The sequence below is a fragment of the Mustelus asterias genome, chromosome 29 (assembly GCF_964213995.1).
Source record: "Mustelus asterias chromosome 29, sMusAst1.hap1.1, whole genome shotgun sequence".
Taxonomy (NCBI): domain Eukaryota; kingdom Metazoa; phylum Chordata; class Chondrichthyes; order Carcharhiniformes; family Triakidae; genus Mustelus; species Mustelus asterias.
This window is the reverse complement of record NC_135829.1, coordinates 20,384,424-20,409,969: the sequence shown is the minus strand read 5'-3', so window position 1 is coordinate 20,409,969 and position 25,546 is coordinate 20,384,424. Positions and strand designations below refer to the sequence as shown.

At 45.0% G+C, this 25,546-nt stretch overlaps 1 protein-coding gene across 4 annotated transcripts in view; it reads left to right on the top strand.

Moving 5' to 3' along the window:
- Positions 1 to 25,546, top strand: part of LOC144480582 (casein kinase I-like) — a 214,758-nt gene that overhangs the window by 62,147 nt on the left and 127,065 nt on the right. For all 4 annotated transcript variants that reach the window (XM_078200198.1, XM_078200197.1, XM_078200196.1 and 1 more), the window contains exons 4-5: positions 12,911 to 12,951; positions 19,237 to 19,306. In XM_078200198.1, coding sequence (XP_078056324.1) covers positions 12,911 to 12,951; positions 19,237 to 19,306 — 111 coding nt within the window. The remainder of the gene's footprint in view (positions 1 to 12,910; positions 12,952 to 19,236; positions 19,307 to 25,546) is intronic.

The window sequence follows — 25,546 nt, the reverse complement described above, 5'->3', positions numbered from 1 at the left end:
ACAGGCTTGGAGGGCCGAAGGGCCTGTTTCCTGTGCTGTAATGTTCTTTGTTCTTTGTACTGCGGGTGCTGGAATCTGAAACCAAAAGCGAAAATGCAGGAAAATCTCAGCAGGTCTGGCAGCATCTGTGAGGAGAGAAAAGAGCTGGCGTTTCGAGTCCAGATGACCCTTTGTCAAAGCTAAACGGCAGAGAAAGTGGGAGATATTTGTACTGCAGGGTGAGGGAATGAAAGATGAGTCATAGCCACAAAAAACAAGGGGAAAGGCTGCTAATGGCAGCCCATAGAGAGAATGGAAGGTGTGAATGGCCAAACGGCAGAGAAGCTGAAATCGGAGGGTAAGCTGTGACAGATGGAGATGGGTGGGAGAGAGGTAAAATTGAGAAGGGGAGAAGGGGGGAGAATAGGTAAGAAAAGGGGGGGATAAAGTAAGGGGAAAGAGTGGGGGAGGGGAAGATAAAGAAAGAAAGACAAAGAAATAAAAAGTAAAGAGCAGTTAATTAGATAAAATGAAAACAAAGGGGTGGAGGTGGGGTAGAACTAATCATCTGAAGTTGTTGAATTCGATGTTGAGACCGGAAGGTTGTAAAGTGCCGAGCCGGAAGATGCGATGCTGTTCCTCCAGTTTGCGTTGAGCTTCACTGGAACATTGCAGCAGGCCAAGGACAGACATGTGGGCACGGGGAGCAGGACCGTGTGTTAAAATGGCAGCAGCCGGAAGGTCAGGGTCCTGATTGCGCACAGACCGAAGGTGCTCAGCAAAGCAGTTGAGGAATTGTTACTTGTGTCCTGGCCACTATTTCTCCCTCCATCAACATCAGGAAAACCTGATGATAATTGCTGATTGTAGGAATTTACTGTGTGCAAATTGGCTGCCACATTTCCTGCCTTTCAACAGAAACTACACCTCAGAAATACTTCATTGGTTTCAGTGGGCTGTAAGATGGCCTGAGGCCATGAAAATATAAATGAATGTTTTTTTTCCCTTTTCACCCACTATCTTGGTTGGGGACATTGCGATCCCAGCTGTTCATCATAGTGACAAGGGTATATTGGCAGTGTAACAGAAAAAAGGGCATTGTACATGAGGTTAAGAACATAGGACCCAAACAGGAGTAGGCCACTCAATCCTTCAAGCCTCCTTTGCTATTCAATAAGATCAGGCTGAAGTGATGGTAACCTCCCACCTACCCCCATTAACCTTTCATCCCCTTGTTTATCTCAATCTCTCTACCTCTACAATGTTCAAAGACTCTGCTTCCACTGCCTTTTGAGGGAGTTCCAAAGACTAACCACCTTCAAAGAAAATGTTTTTCCTCATCTCTGAAATGGGTGACCCCTTATTTTTAAACAGTGACCCCCTAGTTCTAAATTCTCCCAGCAGAGGAAACATCCTCTCCACGTCACCTCTTAAAAGACCCCTAAGGATCTTGTATGTTTCAATCAAGTCACCTCTTTTACAAGCCTGGCCTGCCATTTCTGGCTGTAAACATTCTCTGAACTGCTTTTAATGCACTTACATCCTTAAATAAGGAGACCAATACTGTCCAGATTTGGTCTCACTACTATCCTGTATGGCTGAAGCATAACCTCCCTACTTAAGTATTCAATTCTCCTCACAAACAATAGCATTCTATTAGCTTTCTTAATTACTTGCTGTACCTGCAAACTAGCCTTTTGTGTTTCGTGCACTCGGGCACCCAGATCCCTCTAAACCTCAGAGCTCTGCAATTTCTCTCCATTTAGATAATAAGCTTTTTTTAAATTCTACTATCAAAAATTGACAATTTCACATTTGCCCATATTATACACCATTAGTCAGATCTTTGCCCACTCCTTTAACCTACCCCTTGTAGCCTCCCTATGTCCACTTCACAACTTACTTTCTTACCTTTCTCTGTATCATCAGCAAATTTCGCAACCACACCTTTGATCCCTTCATCCAAGTCATTTATATAAATTATAAAATAGATGAGGCCCCAGCACTGGTCTCTGTGATACACCACTCGTTAAATCTTGCCAACCAGAAAGTGACCCATTTATGCCTACTCACTGTTTTCTCTTAACCAGCCAGTCATCTCTCCATGTTGCCCTCTGCACCATGAACATTTATTTTTTGCAATAATCTTTGATGAGGCACCTAATGAAATGCTTTCTGGAAATCCAAGTAGTGCATTTACCAGTTCCCCATTATCCACACCATGTGACTCTTTCAAAGAAGTCTAATCAATTGGTTAAACATGATTTCCCTTTACAAAACCATGTTGAGTCTGCCTGATTACCTTGAATTTTTCGAAGTACCCTGCATTAACATCTTTAATACTGGCTTCTAACATTTTTCCCTGTGCTGGATGTAAAGCTAACTGGCCTATATGTTCCCACGTTCTGCCCCTCCTTTCTTGAACAAAGGAGTTGCATTAGCTATTTTCCAATCTAATGACACCCTTACGAGAATCCAGGGAATTTTGGAAAATGAAAACCAACACAACTTTCTCACCAGTGGGATGATACCATGCTTTTAAGAAATGTATTTTTATCATGTTTCTTGTAAGAAGTATGTTTAAAATTCAGCACTGTTATACACAGTGCCGATATGTCTGGGCAGCAGGCAGCTTAAATGTTGAGAGTGTGGGATAATGACCGATTTTAGCTAGGGATGAGTTTGTTTAAACAGCGTTAATACATTTGTGTTTACTTGGGTTTCCCTTGGGTTCCGAGTTGAGATTTGATTAGGCCGATTGACAGAGTCAGAGTCGTGTGCTAATGAGAGGAGCTAAACTTGCACGGCTCTCGCCCTTGCATGCTCGCAATCTCGCTCTTTCTTGCTAATTCATTTGTTACAGTTAAACTGTGATAAAGTTTGTTTTGATAAAAGCTTCCCAGTTTGTCAGTAGAATCGCGCCTGGAGTTAAACATCTTATCCTCATATTAATGCCAAAAATAGCAAATAGTTGGGGTCTGGTCTAACTTTAGAATATACCTTGGAGTTTCTGATCTGTGCCCTAACACTAGCCACTTCTTTTAACACCCCAGGATGAAGTTCCACCAGGACCCAGGGATTTGTCAGTGTGCAGCTGGAACGGTTTGCTAAGTACCATTTCCCTGGTGACCGTAATTCTCCTGTGTTCCTCCCTTCCAATTCCTGATTTGCAGCTATTTCTGAGATGTTACTTGTGTCCTCTGTAGTGAAGATTGATGCAAAATATCTGTTCAATTCATCTGCCATCTCCTTGTGTTCCATTACCAATTCCCCAGATGCGCTCACTATAGAAACAACACTCACTTTGTTAACTCTTTCTTACTTAAGTATCTAATAGAAACGCTTACTATCTGTCTTTATATTTCTAGTTAATTTTCAAAACTGCATTTATATAGTAACTTGTATCTCCAGGTACAACAGAGTCTCGATGTTTGAGTCTACCTGAAACTTGTCGGTCCAGAGATGTGTAGGTTAGGCGCATTGGCCATGCTAAACTGCCCCTTAGTGTCCAAAGATGTGCAGGTTAGATGGATTGACCATGCTAAACTGCCCCTTAGTGTCCAAAGATGTGCAGGTTAGATGGATTGACCATGCTAAACTGCCCCTTAGTGTCCAAAGATGTGCAGGTTAGGTGGATTAGCCGTGGTAAATGCACAGGTTTACGCGGATGGGGTGGAGGGAATGGCCTGGGTGGGATACGCTTTCAGGGTGTCAGTGTATACTTGATGGGCTGAATGGCCTCTTCCTGCACTGTAGGCATTCTATGGTTCTACTTTGCCGTGCACAGGATTTGGACAGAGACCAGCAGCAAAGATTTCTACAGATTTCGCATCGCACTCTTGACATAATATGCACACTGCAAACTTCCACAATCAGTAAATAATGACTCACCAACCGATTTCATATTGGACTCGGAGAGGGTTGTTGGCTGGGATATAATCAGGGAAACCTTTTTTTGTTCTCTTTTTATTGGGAAATGGAATTTTTGATGTCCGTCTTGGGCAGGTGGGCCATTGGCTTGAAATGTCTCAACTGAAAAGCAGCATCTCTAACAATTCACCGTCCCTGTCGACACTCGACCAAAGTGTCAGCCTCGGCAATGGGCCCAAGATTAGTGACGGGCTGCCACTGAATGTGACTGATGTTTGCCATCTGAACCATGTGGATATACCAGACCTTTCACGTTGTAATTCTGACACTTTAGGAAGTGAAACCAGAAAAAGCAGGTTGGCAGCGTCCCTGAGCAAAACAGACCATTTAGACATTAAAATGAGAGATTTCTGTTTGCTCAGTGAGTTTCTCATGGTGAGCTTTCCAGTGTTCATGTTGCAAAATGGATACTATATCTTCAAGAGTGCCGAGCAGTTGACCCTAATGGCTATGGTGAGTGGTAATTGTAGATAGGCATAGGGTTTCTGTGGTTGTGCACAATATTGCTGCCTAGAGTTGTGTCTCTGCAGATACTATAGTTAACAATCACACTATATATATAGTTAACTGTAACACCATAGTTAAGGAAGCCCACCGATACCTCTAGTTTCTCAGAAGACTAAGGAAATTTGGCATGTCCGCAATGACTCTCTCCAACTCTTACCGATGCACCATAGAAAGCATTCCTTCTGGTTGTATCACAGCTTGGTATGACTCCTGCTCTGCCCAAGACTGCAAGAAACTACAAAGGGTTGTGAATGTAGCCCAATCCATCACGCAAACCAGCCTCCCATCCATTGACTCTGTCTACACTTCCCGCTGCCTCGGCAAAGCAGCCAGCGTAATCAAGGACCCCACGCATCCCAGACATACTCTCTTCCACCACCTTCCTTTGGGAAAAAGATATAGAAGTCTGAAGTCATGTACGAACTGACTCGAGCAGCTCCTTCCCTGCTACTGTCAGTCTTTTGAATGGGCCTATCTCGCATTAAGTTGCTCTTTCTCTGCATCCTAGCTATGACTGCAACACTACATTCTGCACACTCTCCTTTCCTTCTCTATGAACGGTATGCTTTGTCTGTATAGCGCACAAGAAACAATACTTTTCACTGTATGCTAATACATGTGACAATAGTAAATCAAAGAAACTTGTGAATGGGCGTTCCTGAATCATGCCCAAACTATATCGGGGTGAATGATGTCATTGACTGAAGACTAGAAACTCGGCAGATTTCAGACAATTGTTTGAATTTTGCGGCGTTACAATGTGGGAAAATTTAGAACTAGAGGTCACTGTTTAAAAATAAGGGGTCATCCATCTGAAGGTCGAGAGTCTTTGGGAACTCCCTTCCTCAAAAGGCAGCAGAGGCAGAGTCTTTGAATATTTTAAGGCAGAGGTGGATTGTTTGTTGGTAAGCGAGGGGCTGGTAGGTTATCGAGGGTAGGCGGGATGCAGATTTGATACTATCAGATCAACCATGTTATTAAGTGGCAGAGCAGGCTCGAGGGGCTGAATGGCCTTCCTATTGGTATGATTAATTTGTAAGCATCGTTCATTTGCTAGAATTGTTCAAACATGTGGAAAAGATGGGAAAAAACCTCAAGGTTTCTGCTCTGCATATTCTTTGTGGTTTTGTGCTTAATCTCCGTCCCTTACTCTTGCTAAATCCTTCAAATCTCCCCTTTTTCCCAGAAACAGATGCTTATCTCCTGTACCATTTGCCTGCTCCTACTCCAGGGTGCATTCCTGGCCTGTGGGCGGGATATCATTCAGTCGTTAATTTGTGCTGTCATCCAGGGAGAAACACAGGAGGCAACGTCTTTTTAAAAACCCTGCAGGCCATCTAATGGAATTATACTTCTTCATATGCCAAATGATGCACAGTACCCAAGACAAAGCCGGGAGAATTCATCAGCTTGGAGAGTACAATATGCAAAGCACTGAAGTGAATTGGATTTAAAATCAACCTATTGAGCTGAAATCTTTTTCCTGATTAGGCAGTAACATCCAGTGTGTCTCGGGTACAATCTTCAAATCCCCATGGGCCTGCATGGTTTATTGCCCATCCCTAATTGCCCTTGAGAAGGTGTTGGTTGCCTTGAACCTTGAGTCCATGCACAGCTTTGTTAGGGAGGGATTGCCTGGATTTTGACCCAGCGACAGTGAAGGGACAGCAATATCGTTCCCAGGCCAGGATGGTGTGGATTGCAGGTGGTGGCGTTCTCATGTGTCTGCCGCCCCTGTTCTTCAAGGTGATGGAGATCGCGGGTTTGGAAGGTGCCTTGGTGAGTTGCTGCAATGCATCTGCTGCCGCTGTGCGCAGGTGGTGGAGGGAGTGGATGTTGAAGGTGGTGGATGGGGTGCCAATCAAGTTGGCTGCTTTGTCCTGGATGGTGTTCAACTTCTTTAATGTTGTTGGAGCTGCGCCCATCTAGTTGGTGAGAGCGATGGTACTGTGATGCTCGCTGGACACTATGTATCCACTCACTATTGTTGCTTGGCTAATAATCCCAATCCAGTAATTTGGCGACTGTCATCGTTAAGGTTTCCAAGTCTGGCCTCATTGGCTATTGTGTTAGAATAATCACCTTTTTAACAGAATGGCTGCCCTCCTTGGGATGTAATGGAAGGATGCGTCTTTGCTGCACTTCACACTTTCTAATTCAGGCTCCAGACTCAATCTTGAGTGAATTGCGGTGTCATGGGTTTCCTGCATTGTTCGCTGACCTGTTGCTGCTTTTTGTGGTTGTGCAGAGATAAATGTTACCTACAATAATAGCACTCTCTCATGCCAGCAGTCAAAATTGGGAAACATTGGCATGTGCCAGTATTAGTTCAGTTGAATATTATTCAATCATCGTATATTTGTCCCTGGATGCTCACAAGTTGAACACAAATGAGGGAGGCCATTTGGTCCATGTAGACACATCCAGAAAGGAAAAGTTCTCTTCACACACCGAGCCTCAGTCACTCACCTGACTAGATCGTGAATGAACCTTAATGTTTCCATCTTCACTACCTTTTTAAATTTGATTTATTATTGTCACATATTAGTATACAGTGAAAAGTATTGTTTCTTGTGCGCTATACAGACAAAGCATACCGTTCATAGAGAAGGAAAGGAGAGAGTGCAGAATGTAGTGTTACAGTCATAGCTAGGGTGTAGAGAAAGATCAGCTTAAGATCCATTTAAAAGTCAGGCAGCAGGGAAGAAGCTGTTCTTGAGTCGGTTGATACGTGACCTCAGACTTGAACCTCAAGGTGGAAGAGAGAATGTCCAGGGTGTGTGAGGTCCTTAATTACGCCGGCTGCTTTGCTGAGGCAGCGGGAAGTGTAGACAGAGTCAATGGATGGGAGGCTGGTTTGTGTGATGGACTGGGCTGCGTTCACAACCCTTTGTAGTTTCTTGTGGTCTTGGCCAGAGCAGGAGCCACACCAAGCTGAGATACATCCAGAAAGAATGCTTTCTATGAATAATCATTCCTTGGCCAATGATGTATTCATTGTAAATTGGCCATCTTCACTCATAGCCTATGCCCCCATGTTTGACCTTGAAATATATTTACCTGTGACATTTTATTTAGCTTGAATTCTGCCTGTGTTGATCAAAATGATTGTACATCGAGTCCTTTTCAAAGCAATTGGTCAGTTCACATAACACAGACCGTTTTGTGTTAGTAATGGAGTAGTTTGACTTAAATTGACTTCAGTGATGTGACTTCTCTTGTTATGTTGCCGAGAGGCAAAATTGCTTATTGTTCCTCAACGAATAATGTTTCAGTGCCATCACTTTATCGACCTTAATGGGGCTTCTCATATTTCCTCAGCGATAGCCCTCCACATTTTGTTTCTGGAACCCTGACAATTGAATATGGATATGGAGTGGAGGGGTCGGATCTGCCCTGCTAGGAGGATATTCGCATGCCATCTAAATGAGGAATTGCTTGCTGAAGAATCACGATGCATATTTAAACCGCTACCTTTGACAAGAATTTCAAGCAGCAATTCTGAGCTGCTCCCAAAGCCTTGTCTTAGGGGAACTTCAATCACCAAGACTTCAGTCATTTCATAATTGGCTCTTGAGGAATCTCTTTGCTTATAATAGCTCCTTAAATGTATTCCTCACAAACCCTCCAGAATATTGGTAATGCTGCCATTTAGAAATCAAAGCTCCAAACAACCCACTGAGCTATCAAATGCATTTTACGGCTTTATTGCAGATTTTGTTTTAAGTTTTAACAAGAAAAGAAGAAAGACTTGCATTTATATAGCACCTTTCACGATCTCAGGAAGCCTCTCAATGCTCCACAAGGTGCATCTGAAGTGTAGCCACTGTTGTAATTGCGGAAGTGTGGCTGCTCATTTGTTGTCTGTGGGACCCCGCTGTGTGCAATCCGATAATGACCAGATTTATGTGAAAGATTTTGATTGAGAGGCAATTATTATCCAGGACACCAGGGATACTTCTCCTGCTGTTCTCCAAAATAGTGCCATAGGATCTTTTACACCCCACCCTGAGGGGGGACAGATGAGGTCTCGGTTTAATATTTCATCTGAACTACAGCACCTTTGAGAAGGCAACACTTCCTCGGTGCTGCACTGGAGAGGCAGCCTTCATATTTGAGCTCAAGTTTGGGAGTGGGAATTAAGTCCTCATCGTCTGACTCAGATGTGAGAGCGCTACCCACTAAACCATGGCTGACATTGAAAACTAATGCCACAGGAAATGTTTATGAATAAATATTCCAATGATTCATCGGTTGCTTTCAAAAATGCCTCCGTGAAGAATGCTTTGATGCATCGAGTCCCTTTTGTTGCAGCCTTCCTTTCCTGGCCTGGGTCTCAATTTCCCATTTTGTTTTCTGTGCTTGGCGCTGAACAATATGTGGATGTGGCATAATAGTGATTTAAAAAAATTTTAAGTTTATTTATTCGTGTCACCAGTAGGCTTACATTAACACTGCAATGAAGTTGCTGTAACAATCCCCCAGTCGCCACACTCCGGCGCCTGTTCGGGTTACACTGAGGGAGAATTTAGCACGGCCAATGCACCCTAACCAGCATGTCTTTGTCACTGGCCCAGTGATCCAGAGACAAGAACAGAGAATGTTGGAAAAACTCAGGTCTGGCAGCATCTGTGAGGCGAGAAAACAGAATTAATGTTTTGAGTCCATTTGACTCCATCAGAACTAAAGAGAGGGATGTTGGATATTAAAACGTTTCCTCCGGGTGCTCTGGTTTCCTCCCACAGTCCGAAAAACGTGCTGGTTAGGTGCCTTGGCCATGCTTAAATTAAAGTAGTGTTTATTTATTAGTCACAAGTAGGCTTACATTAACACTGCAATGAAGTGACTGTGAAAATCCCCTAGTCGCCTCATTCTGGCGCCTGTTCGGGTTACACTGAGGGAGAATTTAGCATGGCCGATGCACCTAACCCGCACATCTTTCGGGCTGTGGGAGAAAACTGGAGCACCCAGAGGAAACCCACGCAGACACGAGGAGAATGTGCAAATTCCACACAGACAGTGGCCCAAGCCGGGAATCGAACCTGGGTCCCTGGCGCTGTGAGGCACCACGGCTAACCACTGTGCCACCATGGCGCCCTCAGGTTCTTCCTCAGTGTAACCGAACAGGCGCCAGAGTGTGGCGACTAGGGGATTTTCACAGTAACTTGATTGCAGTGTTAATGTAAGCCGACTTGTGACACTAACAAACTTTTAAACTTTCAAAAATCTGGAACAAAAAGCTAGTTTCAGGAATGACCATGAAGACTGCTTGACTGTCCTAAAAACTCATCTGGTTCGCTAATGTCCTCCATTGACAGGACAGACCCATCCGAGGTGGCAGCAGTGCAGTGCTAAGCAGGCAGGAGGGTGTTGCCTTGAGAGTCTTCAACTTTGACTCTTGACCTGATGAAGTCACATGGCATCAGGTCAAATATGGATGGGTAAAGAAGCATCCTGCTGATTATCACTCACTTCCCTCCCTCAGAAGATGAATCCGTGCTCCTCCATGTTGAACACTGCTTGGAATGATAAAGGAATATTTAGTTATTAGTGCCACAAGTCAGCTTACATTAACACTGCAATGAAGTTACTGTGAAAATCCCCTAGTCGCCACACTCCGGCATCTGTTTGGGTACACTGAGGGAGAATTTCACATGACCAGTGCACCTAACCAGCACGTCTTTCAGACTGTGGGAGGAAACTGGAGCACCCGGAGGAAACCCACGCAGACATGGGGAGAACGCGCAGACTCCACACAGACAGTGACCCAAGCTGGGAATTGAACCCGGGTCCCTGGTGCTGTGAGGCAGGGGTGCTAACCACTGTGCCGCCCCAGAATGTACTCTGGGTTGGGGAGCTTCAATGCCCATTGCCAAGTGTGTCTTGGTAGCACCACCGCTGACTGAACTGACCGAGTGCAGGAGGCTGCACGTGCCAGAGTGGACCTGTGGTGGGTGGTGAGGGAACACAGCTACAAGGCAAGCCTGTGCGTGTGCCAAATCACAGAAGCAACATGCCACCACCTTCTCAAGGGCAGTCATGGATGGGTAATAAATGCTGGCCTAGCCGGCGGCGCCCACATCCCATGAACAGAGAAAGAATAAAGGACCAGTGCTTTGCTGAGTCTTAGATTATAAGCTTGTCAGTGTGAATTATGGGGGCTAATTTGCATCTTACAGTTTGTGGCACACTAGTGCATTCCATCAGAGAACGACATAATGACTGCACGTTTTGTATAATAAAACCAACCAACTGTGTTCTGAAGTGAGATTTTTAACTCTTTGATGGAGCCACTTCCCTGTGTGATGAAGGCTACCTGTATTATTTAGCACTGGGTGCACGAGGCGGGTGTAAGATTTCTGGCAGTCTGCTGCTTTAGGCTGGGCAGATGTTTCTGTCACGTTGTCCATTAAGCAGGCAGACCGAGTGTAGAGCTTCTTCTGCATTGCTTTGACGTGTACCTCACCCAAGCTTCGAAGAGACCCTAATATGCCACTAATTTATTCACTGGTGACCAGGAGGGAGTAGCAACTGCTGGAGAGACACAGGGATATAGTCAGATAGGGAGAGACAGCCAGACACAGGGAAACAGATCCACAGAAAGAGAGAGAGACGCACACAGAAGAATTAAAAACTAAAAAAAAAATCAGGATATAGATAGGCTGGAAAATTGGGCGGAGAAATGGCAGATGAAATTTAATCCAGATAAATGCGAAGTGATGCATTTTGGAAGAACTAATGTAGGGGAGGAGTTATACAATACATGGCAGAGACATCAAGAGTATAGAAACACAGAGGGACCTAGGTGCGCAAGTCCACAAATCCTTGAAGGTGGCAACACAGGTGGTGAAGAAGGCATATGGTATGCTTGCCTTTATAGGACGGGGTATAGAGTGTAAAAGCTGGAGTCTGATGATGCAGCTGTATAGAACGCTGGTTAGGCCACATTTGGAGTACTGCGTCCAGTTCTGGTCGCCGCACTACCAGGCCTGACAGCATCTGTGGAGAGAGAATAAAGCCAACGTTTCGAGTCTGGATGACCCTTAGAAGAGTCTAAGGGGGATGGACCACAATCTGTAAGGATAGGCAACAACACCACCTCCACAATCATCCCACAAGACTGTGTTCTCAGCCCTCTACTATACTCCTTATACACCCGTGAGTGTGCGGCCAAATTCCCCTCCAATTCCATTTTCAAGTTTGCTGACGACACCACTGTAGTGGGTCGGATCTCAAACAATGATGAGACACAGTACAGGAATGAGATAGAGAATCTGGTGAACTGGTGCAGCAACAATAATCTCTCCCTTAGTGTCAACAAAATGAAGGAGATTGTCATCGACCTCCGGGAGCCTAGAGGAGAACATGTCCCTGTCTACATCAATGGGGATGAAGTAGAAAGGGTCGAGAGCTTCAAGTTTTTAGGTATCCAGATCACCAACAACTTGTCCGAGTCCCTCCATGCCGAAACTATAGTTAAGTAAGCCCACCAACGCCTCTACTTTCTCAGAAGAACAAGGAAATTTGGCATGTCCACTATGACTCTCACCAATTTTTACAGATGCACCATAGAAAGCTTTCTTTCTGGCTGTATCACAGCTTGGTATGGCTCCTACTCTGACCTAGACCGCAAGGAACTACAAAAGGTCATGAATGAAACCCAATCCATCACTCAAACCAGCCTCCCATCCGTTGACTCTGTCTATGCTTCCCGCTGCCTCGGCGAAGCAGCATAATCAAGGACCCCACGCACCCCGGACATTCTCTCTTCCACCTTCTTCCATTGGGAAAAAGATACAAAAGTCTGAGGTCACATACCAACCGACTCAAGAACAGCTTCTTCCCTGCTGCTGTCAGACTTTTGAATGGACCTACCTCGCATTAAGTTGATCTTTCTCTATACCCTAACTATGACTGTAACACTACATTCTGCACCCTCTCGTTTCCTTCTCTATGAACGGTATGCTTTGTATAGCACGCAAGAAACAATACTTTTCACTGTATACTAATACATGTGATAATAAATCAAATCAAATTTACTTCTAAGGGTCATCCAGACTCAATGTTGGCACTCTCCTCTCTCCGCAGGTGCTGTCAGGCAGTGAGTTGTGTGATGGATGCATCTGGGTTTTTTTTGTCAGTGTCGACTAAGAGCATCCCAAGAACTCCCTCCTCCTCTTCAGATAATGTCATAGATTTTCAAAACCTGCCTGAAACTCTCAACCTGAGAGGAAGCGAGATGTGTGTCCGGCTCCACTTAACATCCTGACAGTGCAGCATTCCCTCAGCACTGCACTGGGGCGTAGGTTAGGTGATCCAGTCCTGATTTGGGGCCCTCAACCTCTAACTCTGTGCCGCCCCACCCAGTCAAGTTGACCTGCACGTTGCCTTGGCGGGAAAGCCTTTCTCACCCTGGGGGTTAGGAAGTGGTTTTATGCTCTGTACGTTTGGGTCTGATTTCCTAAATAATGTTCCGTTTCATTTTCTTCCGCAGGTAAAAATCTCTACACGAATGAGTACGTAGCAATCAAACTGGTGGGTGCATTTCTTTTTCTAATGAACGTTTTGGGATTTGTGTTACTGTGGCAGGCAGGCATTGATATTCTGTGGATTGGAATTAATTTGTATGTTGCTGTTAGACAAATTATTTCAAATTAGCATAAGCCCTCATGAGGTTTTGTTTTGTGATCTCGCTAATGCATCCTGTCAAAAAGCAATCTTGTGTGCTTTTAAAGTGTTCTCTGTGCGGTGAAATGCCCTCGAGATGTTTGCCAACAGTACATAAAGGTTAAAATCTGTCTCGTTTAGCTTACCTGCTGTTTGTATTTGGCCTTGTTTCATGACAAGTCTACAACATTTTGCTTTGATAGCCGAACGCATCTCTAATGAAAGCAGCAGCCTGGAGACGGGGCTCACTGAGCTGCATTTGTTTTTCTCTCCTTGTGTGTAGGGACGGTCTGCCAAGAAGCACCATGTGCATCTTGTACTTAACAAAATCCAATTTTTATTTCCTTCCTCCTCACCATTGTTACCCTGCCTGGTGTAGCTCCAGCCAAGAGTGCCGTTTTGTCTGATGGTCCAAGAGGATATTTTTTTAAAATTCATTTACGGGATCCTGGCATCACTGGCAAGGCTGAAGTTTGTTGCCCTTGAACTGAGTGGTTTGCTAGGCAATGGGTAGCATTGTGGCACAGTGGTCAACACTGCTGCCTCACAGCGTCAGGGACCCGGGCTCAATTCCGGCTACAGGTCACTGTCTGTGTGGAGTTTGCACGTTCTCCCCGTGTCTGCGTGGGTTTCCTCTGGGTGCTCCGGTTTCCGCCCACACTCCAAAGATGTGCGGGTTAGGTGGATTGGCCAGGTTAAATTGTCCTTCGTGTCAGGGGAATTAGCAGGGTAAATATGTCAAGTTACGGGGAATAGGGCCTGGGTGGAATTGTTGTCGGTGCAGGCTCGATGGGCTGAATAGCCTCCTTCTGCACTGTAGGAATCTATGACAATGGTTTCATGGTCATCATTAGACTTATAATTCCACAATTTTATTAAATTTGAATTCCGCCATCCGCTGTGTTGGGATTCGAACCCGGGTCTCCAGAGCATTACCCTGGGGCTCTGGGTTACCAGGCCAGTGACAATGTCATGACACCACCACCTGCTCCATGGTAAAGCACTATTTTCTTTAAATTCTAGCAGAAGATTGCTGCACCACTGTTTGTGAGTGATAGCTGGTAGCTAAGAATATTGGATCATAGAAACCCGACAGAGCAGAAGGAGACCATTCGGCCCATCAAGTCACATACGGTGCCATCATGGAATTGGGCTGCTTGAGCTAGAAAGCTCGCAAAACACTTTTAAAATTGTAATTTTAAAGAGAAATTTTAAAATTTTAATTTTAAAGCTTTGTGCTTTTCCTACTTTGTTCCTGAGAATAGTCAACTTTCCCATTTAATTATGTAAATTAAGATGATGTATGTTGGAGGACATCCTGTTCTTTAGTGGGATGGACAGCTACATTAATGAATGGGATTGGACACCTCTGCTCTGAGAGAAGCTCAGTATTGCAGATATTTAATTGGAGAAAGAATATAGAATCCCATCAGAAGGAGGCCGCTCGTCCCATCGAGTCTGCACCGACCACAATCCTACCCAGGCCCCATCCCTGTAACCCCACGGATTTACCTCGCTAATCTCTCTGATACTAAGGGGCAATTTAGCATGGCCAACGCACCTAACCCGCACATCTTTTGGACTGTGGAGAAACTGGAGCACCCAGAGGAAATCCACGGGGAGAACGTGCAAAGATAGTTTAAAGCTTATTAGTGTCACAAGTAGGCTTACGTTAACACTGCAATGAAGTTAGTGAAAATCCCCTAGTCGCCACACTCTGGCACCTGTTCGGGTAGACTGAGGGAGAATTTAGCACGGCCAATGCACCTAATCAGCATGTCTTTCGGACGGTGGGAGGAAACCGGAGCACCCGGAAGAAACCCACGCAGACACGGGGAGAATGTGCAGACTGCGCTTAGGCAGTGACCCAATACGGGAATCGAACCCGGGTCCCTGGTGCTGTGAGGCGGCAGTGCTAGCCATCGTGCCGTCCACAGCTTTAAGATGTCTTAATTGTGAGATTTTAAAATCTGAAAGGCAGTATGCAAACTATCTTAGATACTCAATATCAATGAGCTGTAGAATGATTGGATAAGGATTGACATTTAGCTGAAGATAGGGGAACACGGTTCAGAGAGAAATTCCTCGTGCAGAGTGAAAACACTTGGCACACTTCACGATTCTTGCTTGACAGGGCAGTGTATCACTTTTTGAAGTGTGGTTACAGTTGTCACGTGAGCAAATACAGCAGCGTTTGTTTTTTTATTGCACAGCAAGATCCCAGAAAGTGTAAACGGGCTAAATGACAAGTTAACACCTGGCTGTTCAACGTGAAAAGTGATGCAAAATCTTTTGCATCCATCTGAAAAGGCAGGTGGGGCCTCCGTTTACTGCCTCCTGTGGCATTGAAAGAAAGCACCCTTCAAAGCAGGATGCCATTAGTATTGCCCTGAGGTGTTGGTTCAGACTGCTGTTTACGCCCTTGCGTATCCTGGTGACGCATGTTTCATGTGAAGCTGCAGCCAGGAGTTGCATCAGAAGTTGAGCACGTTTAGATGATGTGAAGTTACGCTTAAATCTCTTGCTAATCGCATGGGCATGTGCTAGAACACAAAATGGACGTTAATCAGTCCGTTGCACCCATGTTAAATTATTAATGCAAGACAGTCATGTGTGCACAATTGCCTGAATTATTAACAGGATTTGCCTAATGTTGAGAACATTTAACAAACTTTGCGGCACGATGCCTCAGTGGGTTTGATTCCCAGCTCAGGTCACTGTCTGTGTGCAGTTTGCACATTCTCCCCGTGTCTGCGTGGGTTTCCTCCGGGTGCTCCGATTTCCTACCACTCTCCAAAGATGTGTGGATCGGGTTGATTGGCCATGCTAAATTTCCCTTAGTGCCCGGGGGACTAGCAGGGTAAATACGTGGGGTTTGGGCCTGTGTTGGGTTGATGTTGGTGCAGGCCTCCTGCACTGTAGGGATTCAATGATCTCCTAAAACAATCCCCCGATCTTAGGTTGATTGGCCGTGCTAGATTGCCCCTTTATGTCAGTGGGATTAGCAGAGTCAATGCATGGGGTTGCAGGGACAGGGCCTGGGTGGGATTATTGTCAGTGCAGGCTCGATGGGCTGAATGGCCTCCTTCTGCACTTCTATGGGATTCTATTCTATGGTTTCAAAGAAAGAGCACTCCAGTCCAAAGCTAGATCAAGTCTCGCTCTCTCTAGAGCTTGGGTTTAAAGCTGCTGCCCCAGCCAGCGTTGCAGAGCCTGAGGTGGATTTGGAGGGAATGCTGCAACTTGAAGCAATGGCCAGAGTGGGTCGTGCCTCGTTTCACACAGGAGGGATGGGGGAGGGAGAGCTGCCAACAGGGACATGGATGGCCAAACATGGACAGCTTTCAAAACCGAGATCAGGCTGTGCCTTGGTACCTCCCTGTTAACCAGCATTTTTGATGCAGTGGCAACACCCATTCCTGAAGCAGGTCGGATAGCAGACATTTTAGACTGCGGGTTAAGTGAGAGTGATGGGACAGAGGTCGGGTTGGATAATTAATTTTTTAAGCCACACAGGAAACCAGAAACCATGAATGGCAATCTTCCAAGTGGCCAAAAGAATAAAAAGTGCAGCAGGGAGTTACTCTTTAAGATCCCATGTTGTGAATAAATAACTGGGAGAGCGTTCTGTCCCATTGCAAACAGCTGGAGGCATAGTTAACATTGAGGCACGATGCGACATAAAACTTGGAAGCGATTTGTGGAACTTGGGAAAGTTAACAGCAAACCCAGTTCAATGAAGTTAAATAATTAGTATTGGAGAAAGAACCAAAATCATGGGATAGTCGTTGCTAGTTAGGAAAATGAGCATCATTATGGGAAATGTAAAAAAAAAAGTTTACATTAATTAAAGCTTGAACTCCAAGTAAGGCGGTGATTGAATATTAGAAAGGGAAGGCAATGAGGTTCAGAGGCATGGAATATAAATCGAAGGTAATACTATTGCTGCTTTGTACTCTGTTCAATAACTCTGGGAAGGATATTATTACCCTTGGGACAGCACAGGCAAGCAGGATGATAACCAGTTTCAGGAATGCTATTTAAAAGGAAAAGAGTTGACTAACGTTTAAGGAAAAGTCTTTGAGGTAACTCTGAGTGTTAATATTCACAAAGTTGACTCACCAGACAGGCCATGAAAGGTCATTATCTTGTCCCTGGGTCTTGGTTGTAAGGACTTGACTTTAACTTGGGCACCATGTGGATCCCTAAGCAGCCATTTCAGCCTGTTGTCTTGGCTAACTAATATATTGGGAACAGTTTAACATTAAACCTCCGAACCCCATGGCAGTACAGTGGTTAGCGCTGCTGCTTCACAACCCCAGGGACCCAGGTTTGATTCCCGGCTTGGGTCACTGTCTGTGTGGAGTTTGCACATTCTCCCCGTGTCTGCGTGGGTTTCCTCCGGGTGCTCCGGTTTCCTCCCACATTCTGAAAGATGTGCTGGTTAGGTGCATTGACCTGAACAGGTGCTGGACTGTGGCGACTAGGGGGAATTTCACAGTAACTTCATTGCAGTATTAATGTAAGTCTTACTTGTGACTAATAAATAATAACTTTAACTTTAAACTTTAAAACTTACAGTCTCAAAACAGTGTATATCATCTCCTAAGTTTTCACTTTTTTGGAATTGTTCAAGTCACATTCATGTAATCCATTGGGAAATTGTGGGTTTTTCAGAGTTAAATGTAACTTGTGTTGTTTTTATTTGAAAATCTATACTCTTCCCTTGAGGGAAGCAGGGCATAAAAAGTCCATCTGAAAAGGAAAGTGGATTAGTGAAATATTGGAATACTCCAAATTTGAGTAAAATAAAGGGTCTTGTTTGACACGGGTCTCCATTCCTCATGAGCAGCCAGTAACACTGAACCTGAGGGGTTATCAGACCCAAGGTTTGTGGTAAGATTAGGCAGTCATTTTGGAGTTTCACCCAATGAACCACAGACTGAATTGGGAAAAGCTTTCTGGAACCTTTTGAGTGATTTGAGTCTGCAACCTAGCAGATTGCCTCTCCTTATAACTCACGTGGGCGGCACGGTGGCACAGTGGTTAGCACTGCTGCCTCACAACTCCAGGGACCTGGGTTCGATTCCCGGCTTGGGTGACTGTCTGTGTGGAGTTTTTTGCACATTCTCCCCGTGTCTGTGTGGGTTCCCTCCGGGTGCTCTGGTTTCCTCCCACAGTGTGGAGATGCCGGCGTTGGACTGGGGTAAACACAGTAAGAAGTTTAACAACACCAGGTTAAAGTCCAACAGGTTTATTTGGTAGCAAAAGCCACACATAAGGCTCCGAAAGCTTGTGTGTCTTTTGCTACCAAATAAACCTGTTGGACTTTAACCTGGTGTTGTTAAACTTCTTACTGTGTTCCTCCCACAGTCAATCACAGCCTTACTTGGAGTTCAAGCTTTAAATAATGTAAACTTTCTTTTACATTGGGTTGATTGGCCATGCTAAATTGACACTTAGTGTCCCGGGATGTGTAGGTTAGAGGGATTAGCGGGGTAAATGCGTGGGGTTGTGGGGATATGGCCTGGGGTGGGATTGTTGTCGGTGTAGACTCCTACACTGTGGGGATTCTCTGATTTCTATGATTGTGCCCACTGGGCCAAAAGGTCTGTCCCTTTTTGATTCATTCGTGGGACATGGGTGTCACTGGCTGGCCAGCATTTATTGCCCATCCCCAGTTGACCTTGAGAATGTGTTGGTGAGTTGTCGCCTTGAACAACTGAGTGGCTTACTAGGCCATTTCAGAGGGCAGTTGAGAGGCAACCACATCGCTGTGGGTTTGGAGTCACATGTCGGCCAGACCGGGTAAGGACGGCAGATCTCCTTCCCGCGTGGGCATCAGTGAACCTGATTTGTGCTTGACAATCTTGCAATGCTATTCAGAAGGAACTCTCCATCCTGCCACGTGCAGCAGTTGCTCGATGAGTAGCAACTTACTTTTTTTGATTGTCCTTTCACAAGGTGTTCTATGATTCTCTGAATGACCCGAGTTGAGATTGGTTGGTAGCTGTCCGCTCAAATACTATGATTGAATCTTTAATGATGCCGGTATATCACGTAATTCTATGCATAAATGTCATGAACCAATCATATAAGCGTACAAATGAATTTGTGTGGCTGTGTATAATGTCTGTTTTGGTTTAATTTCAGGAACCCGTCAAGTCACGAGCACCCCAACTTCATTTAGAATACCGGTTTTACAAACAGCTTGGGAGCTCAGGTAATGTGGGATTGGACCTCTAAGGTTACTGTTGGAAGGAAAATTTTGTCTCTGTCATAAATGTTGAAGGCAAAAGTTAAATTGTTAAACTAATGTGCAGATCCTGCCTGCCTGCATTTTTGAAAAAAAAGTTATAAAGTGCTTTATTGTTAGCTGCAATGAGCTGTACTCGTTGGAATTTAGAAGGCTGAGGGGGGATCTTATAGAGACCTATAAGATAATGAAGGGGCTGGATAGGGTAGAGATGGAGAGATTCTTTCCACTTAGAAAGGAAGCTAGAACTAGAGGGCACAGCCTCAAAATAAAGGGGGGTCAGTTTAGGACAGAGTTGAGGAGGAACTTCTTCTCTCAGAGGGTGGTGAATCTCTGGAATTCTCTGCCCACTGAAGTGGTGGAGGCTACTTCGTTGAATGTGTTTAAATCACGGATAGATGGATTCCTGATCGGTAAGGGAATTAGGGGTTATGGGGATCAGGCGGGCAAGTGGAACTGATCCACTTCAGATCAGCCATGATCTTATTGAATGGCGGGGCTGGATGGCCTACTCCTGCTCCTATTTCTTATGTTCTTAACCTCTGTGCAGCACACTAGATAATGCTTGATGGAGCCTTACCTCTGCTTACATTTTGTCCATTTTTGAATTGGGACTTATTGCTGCAATGCTGCAAATTACAGCTATGTTCCTTTTGACTCATAAAGCGACTTTAGAAAACATCTGCTGTAAAATTTTCTTAGCAAGCAGCCCATTGAGCCAGTTAAAGCTTCAAGTTTGTAAGTCCTCAAAAGACAGTTCAGCAATTGTCGCCGAATAATAAGTGACATTTTGTAAAGAGGTTTTGTGAAGAGAATACTCGGCGAGACCTTGGTGTCCTCATCTATCAGTCGCTGAAAGTGAACACAAGGATAAAGCAGGCAGTACAGAAGACAAATGGCATGTTGGCCTTCGTAGCAAGAGGATTTGACTACAGGAATAGGGATGTTTTACTGCAATTGTACAGGGCGTTGGTGAGGTCCTTAGCTGAGAAAGGATGTCCTTGCTATAGAGGGAGTGCAGCTGAGGTTTACCAGGCTGATTCCTGGGATGCAGATCTGTTGAATGAACCATAGAACCATAGAAAATTACAGCTCAGAAACAGGCCTTTTGGCCCTTCTTGTCTGTGCCGAACCATTTTATGCCTAGTCCCACTGACCTGCACTTGGACCATATCCCTCCACACCCCTCTCATCTATGATGATGAATGAGTCAGAGGTTTACAGCGTGGAAACAGACCCCGCGGCCCAACTTGTCCATGCCGCCCAGTTTATACCACAAAGCTGATCCCAATTGCCCGCATTTGGCCCATATCCCTCTATGCTCATCTTACCCATGTAACTAAAATCTTTTTAAAAGACAAAATTGTACTCGCTTCTACTACTACCTCTGGCGGCAGTTCGTTTCAGACACTATCAACCCTGTGTGAAAAAATTGCCCCCCCCCCCCCCCCCCCCCCCAAACGTACGCCCTCTAATTTTAGACTCCCCTACCTTTGGGAAAAGATATTGGCTATCTACCTTATTATATTATATGATATATTACCTATGCCCCTCATTATTTTATAGACCTCTATAAGTTCACCACTAAGCCTCCTACGCTCCAGAGAAAAAAGTCCCAGTCTATCCAGCCTCTCCTTATAGCTCAAACCATCAAGTCCCGGTTGCATCCAAGTAAATCTTTTCTGCACTCTTTCTAGTTTAATAATATTTCTATAATACGTGACCAGAACTGTGCACAGTATTCCAAATGTGGCCTTACTAATGCCTTGTACAACTCCAACAAGACGTCCCAACTCCTGTATTCAATGTTCTGAACAATGAAACCAAGCATGCCGAATGCCTTCTTCACCACCCTGTCCACCTGTGACTCCACTTTCAAGGAGCTATGAACCTGTACCTCTAGGTCACTTTGTTCTATAACTCTCCCCAATGCCCTATCATTAACTGAGTAAGTCCTGCCCTGGTTCAATATCCGAAAATGTATCACCTCGCATTTATCTAAATTAAACTCCATCTGCCATTCATCAGCCCACTGGCCCAATTGATCAAGATCCCGTTGCAACCCTAGATAAACTCCTTCACTGTCCACAATGCCACCAATCTTGGTGTCATCTGCAAACTTTGTAACCATGCCTCCTGAATTCTCATCCAAGTCATTAATATAAATGACAAATAACAGTGGACCCAGCACCGATCCCTGAAGCACACTGCTGGTCACAGGCCTCCAGTTTGAAAAACAACCCTCCACAACATTCTGTTGTCAAGCCAATTTTGTATCCAATTGGCTACCTCATCCTGGATCCCGTGAGATTTAACCTTATGCAACAACCTACCATGCGGTACCTTGTCAAATGCCTTGCTAATGTCCATCTAGACAACATCAACTGCACTGCACCCATCTACCTTCCTGGTTACCCCTTCAAAAAACTCAAATTTGTGAGACATGATTTTCCACTCACGAAGCCATGCTGACAGTCCCTAATCAGTCTTTGCCTCTCTAAATGCCTGTAGATCCTGTCTCTCGGAATACCTTCTAACAACTTGCCCACTACAGACGTTAGGCTCAATGGCCTGTCGTTCCCAGGTTTTTCTTGCAGCCCTCCTTAAACAAAGACACAACATTTGCCACCCCCTGATCTTTTAATCACCTCACCTGTGGCTGTCGATGATTTAAATATCTCTGCTAGGGGACCCGCAATTTCCTCCCTAGCCTCCCACAACATCCTGGGATACACTTCATCAGGTCCCAGGGATTTACCTACCTTGATGTGCTTTAAGACTTCCAGCATCACCGCCTCTGTAATATATACACTCCTCAAGACATCACTCTTTATTTCCCCAAGTTCCCTAACATCCATGCCTTTCTCAACAGTAAATACTGATGAGAAATATTCATTTGGGATCTCACCCATCTCTTGTGGATCTCCACATAGATGACCTTGTTGATCTTTAAGAGGCCCTACTTTCTTCTTAATTAATTACCCTTTTGCCCTTTATGTATTTGTAGAAGCTCTTTGGATTCTCATTTGCCTATGTGCCAGAGCAATCTCGTGTCCCCTTGCCCTCCTGATTTCTCTCAACTCTGCTCCGATACCCTCTATACTCTTCAAGGGATCCACTTGATCCCAGCTGCCATGCATGTCATATGCCACTTCCTCCTCCTTGACCAAGGCCTCAGTATCCCAAATCATTCAGGGTTCCCTATTTCTACCAGCCTTGTCCTTCACTCTAAAAGGAATGTGCTTACCCTGAACCCTGGTTAACACACTTTTGAAAATCTCCCACTTACCAGCTGTCCCTTTGCCTTCCCACAGACTCCCCCAATCAACTTTTGAAAGTTCCTGTCTAATACCATCAAAATTGGTCTTGCCCCAATTTAGAATTTTAACTTTTGGGCCAGGCCTATCATTCTCCATAGCTCTTAAAACTAGTGGAATTATGGTCACTGGTCCCAAAGTGATCCCTCACTAACACTTCTGTCACCTGCCCTTCTTTATTTCCCAACAGGAGGTCCAGTTTTGTCCCCTCTCTAGTCGGGCCATCCACATACTGAATGAGAAATTCCTCCTGAATACACTCAACAAATTTCTCTCCATCCAAGCCCCTAATACTAAGGCTGTCCCAGTCAATGTTGGGAAAGTTAAAGTTCCCTACTATTACCACCCTATTTTTCTTGGAGCTATCTGCAATCACCTTGCATATCTGTTCCTCAATTTCCTGCTGACTATTTGGGGGCCTATAGTACAACCCCATCAAAGTGGTCTCCCTCTTATTATTTCTCAGTTCTACCCAGGTAGACTCAGTGGGCGAACCCTCGGATATATCCCCCCTCAGTACTGTTGTGATGTTCTCCCTAATCAAAAACGCAACTCCCCCTTCTCTCTTACCTCCAGTTCTATCCTTCCTATAGCATCTGTACCCTGGAACATTGAGCTGCCAGTTCTGTCCCTCCCATAACCGTTTCAGTAATAGCTATAATATCCCAGTCCCATGAACCCATCCATGCCCTGAGTTCATCTGCCTTGTCCGTCAGGCCTCTTGCATTGAAATAAATGCAGTTTAATCTGGACTTCCCGTGCTCTCTGCTCTGCTTTTGCCTGACCTGTCTAGTACTAGGATTACTGACACTGCCGTTACTATTTAACGTACTCTCTTTAACTTCTGTGCTGTCCTCAACCTTGGATTAAAGGGATGAAGGGATATGTTGAAGGGGGAATCAAGATATTGAATTGGATGATCAGCCATGATCATAATGAATGGTGGAGCAGGCTCGAAGGGCTGAATGGCCTCCTGTTGCTTCTAGTTTCTATGTTTGCTTATTGTCTGACTTATTAAACCGAGATGAAATGGCTTATAATAGGGGGGAAAAATCTGCAGCAAAAATCTAAGTGTGATGTTAGTTCAGTGACTGAGGCAGTGGCCAGATGGGATAATGCTGTGGCTTCCAGTTCCTGCTTAGATTGCGATGCGATCCTCGAGCAGTGGAAGAGGTCATGATATCCAGGCATTGAATAGATCCACCTGGAAGAACAGGTTTCAATGTAAATTCGAATGACAGTAATGCTGTATAGACCCGTGTAGAAGGTGATTTCATAGAAAAGTCAACCTAAGATTTTTAGCTTACAGGGTTGTAATTTTTCACACGTCATAGAAATCATAGAAACCCTACAGTACAGAAAGAGGCCATTCGGCCCATCGAGTCTGCACCGACCACAATCCCACCCAGGCCCTACCCCCATATCCCTACATATTTTACCCACTAATCCCTCTAACCTATGCATCTCAGGGCACTAAGGGGCAATTTTTAGCATGGCCAATCAACCTAACCCGCACATCTTTGGACTGTGGGAGGAAACCGGTGCACCTGGAGGAAACCCACGCAGACACGAGGAGAATGTGCAAACTCCACATAGTTGTAAAAATCTAACGTCGTTTTGCAGCCATCGCAGCTGAAAAATTTCAGAACCCAAGTCTGATCTTTGATTTGACTTATTATTGTCACATTTTTTGGGATACAGTGAAAAATCCTGTTTCTCATGTGCTATACAGACAAAGCATACCGTTCATACAGTCCATAGGGGAGAAGGAAAAGAGAGGGTGCAGAATCTAGTGTTGCAGTTGCAGGTAGGGTACAGAGAAAGATCAGCTCAATATATGGTAGCTCCATTCAAAAGTCTGATGGCAGCAGGGAAGAAGCTGTTCTCGAGTCAGTTGGTATGTGACTTTAAACCTTTGTATCTTTTTCCCCATGTTCGGGGTGCGTGGGTTGCTTGATTATGCTGGCTGCTTTTCCGAGGAAGCGGGAAGTTTAGACGGTCAATGGATGGGAGGCTGGTTTGCGTGATGGATTGAGCTTCATCCACGACACTTTGTAATTTCTTGCAGTCTCGGTCAAAGCAGGAGCCATACCAAGCTGCGATACAGCCAGAAAGAATGCTTTCTATGGTGCGTCTGTAAATATTGGTGAGAGTCGTAGTGGACACGTCAAATTTTCTTCACCTCTTGAGAAAGTAGAGGTGTTGGTGAGCTTTCTTAACAAAAGCGTCAGCATGGAGGGACCAGGACAGGCTGTTGGTGATCTGGGCACCAAGAAACTTGAAGCTCTTGGAGATGTTTAGGATGGTTTAAAATCACAAAAATTGTTGTCGTGGAGCGCAGTGCAGATGGAGTGTGAGGGAGGAAAAAAGCAAAGTTTATTTAAAAGACGAAAGTTGATGGTGGAATCTTACTGGTGAGTAAAATAATGATTGCTGACCGATGAAAGCCGATGACTCGTTCATGACAGTCAGAGGTGTATGAGTGTAGTAGGGGGCTGAGGGCGATGGGTGGCACAGTGGTTAGCACTGCTGCCTCACAGCGCCAGGGTCCCAGGTTCGAATCTCGGCTTGCGTCACTGCTTGTGTGGAGTTTGCACGTTCTCCCTGTGTCTGCGTGGGTTTCCTCTGGGTGCACCGGATTCCTCCCACAGTCCAAAAATGTGTGGCTAAGTTGGATTGGCCATGCTAAATTGCCCCTTAGTGTCAGAGAGGCTAGCAGGGTAAATGCATGGGGTTATGGGGATAGGGTCTGGGTGGGATTGCAGACTCGATGGGCCGAATGACCTCCTTCTGGATTTGATGATTTATTGACGAAGTAATGGTCATTTTTTGTTTTATGCTCAATATTTTGTTATGATCTTTGTTCCATGCTGTGAGAGCCCAAATTAAG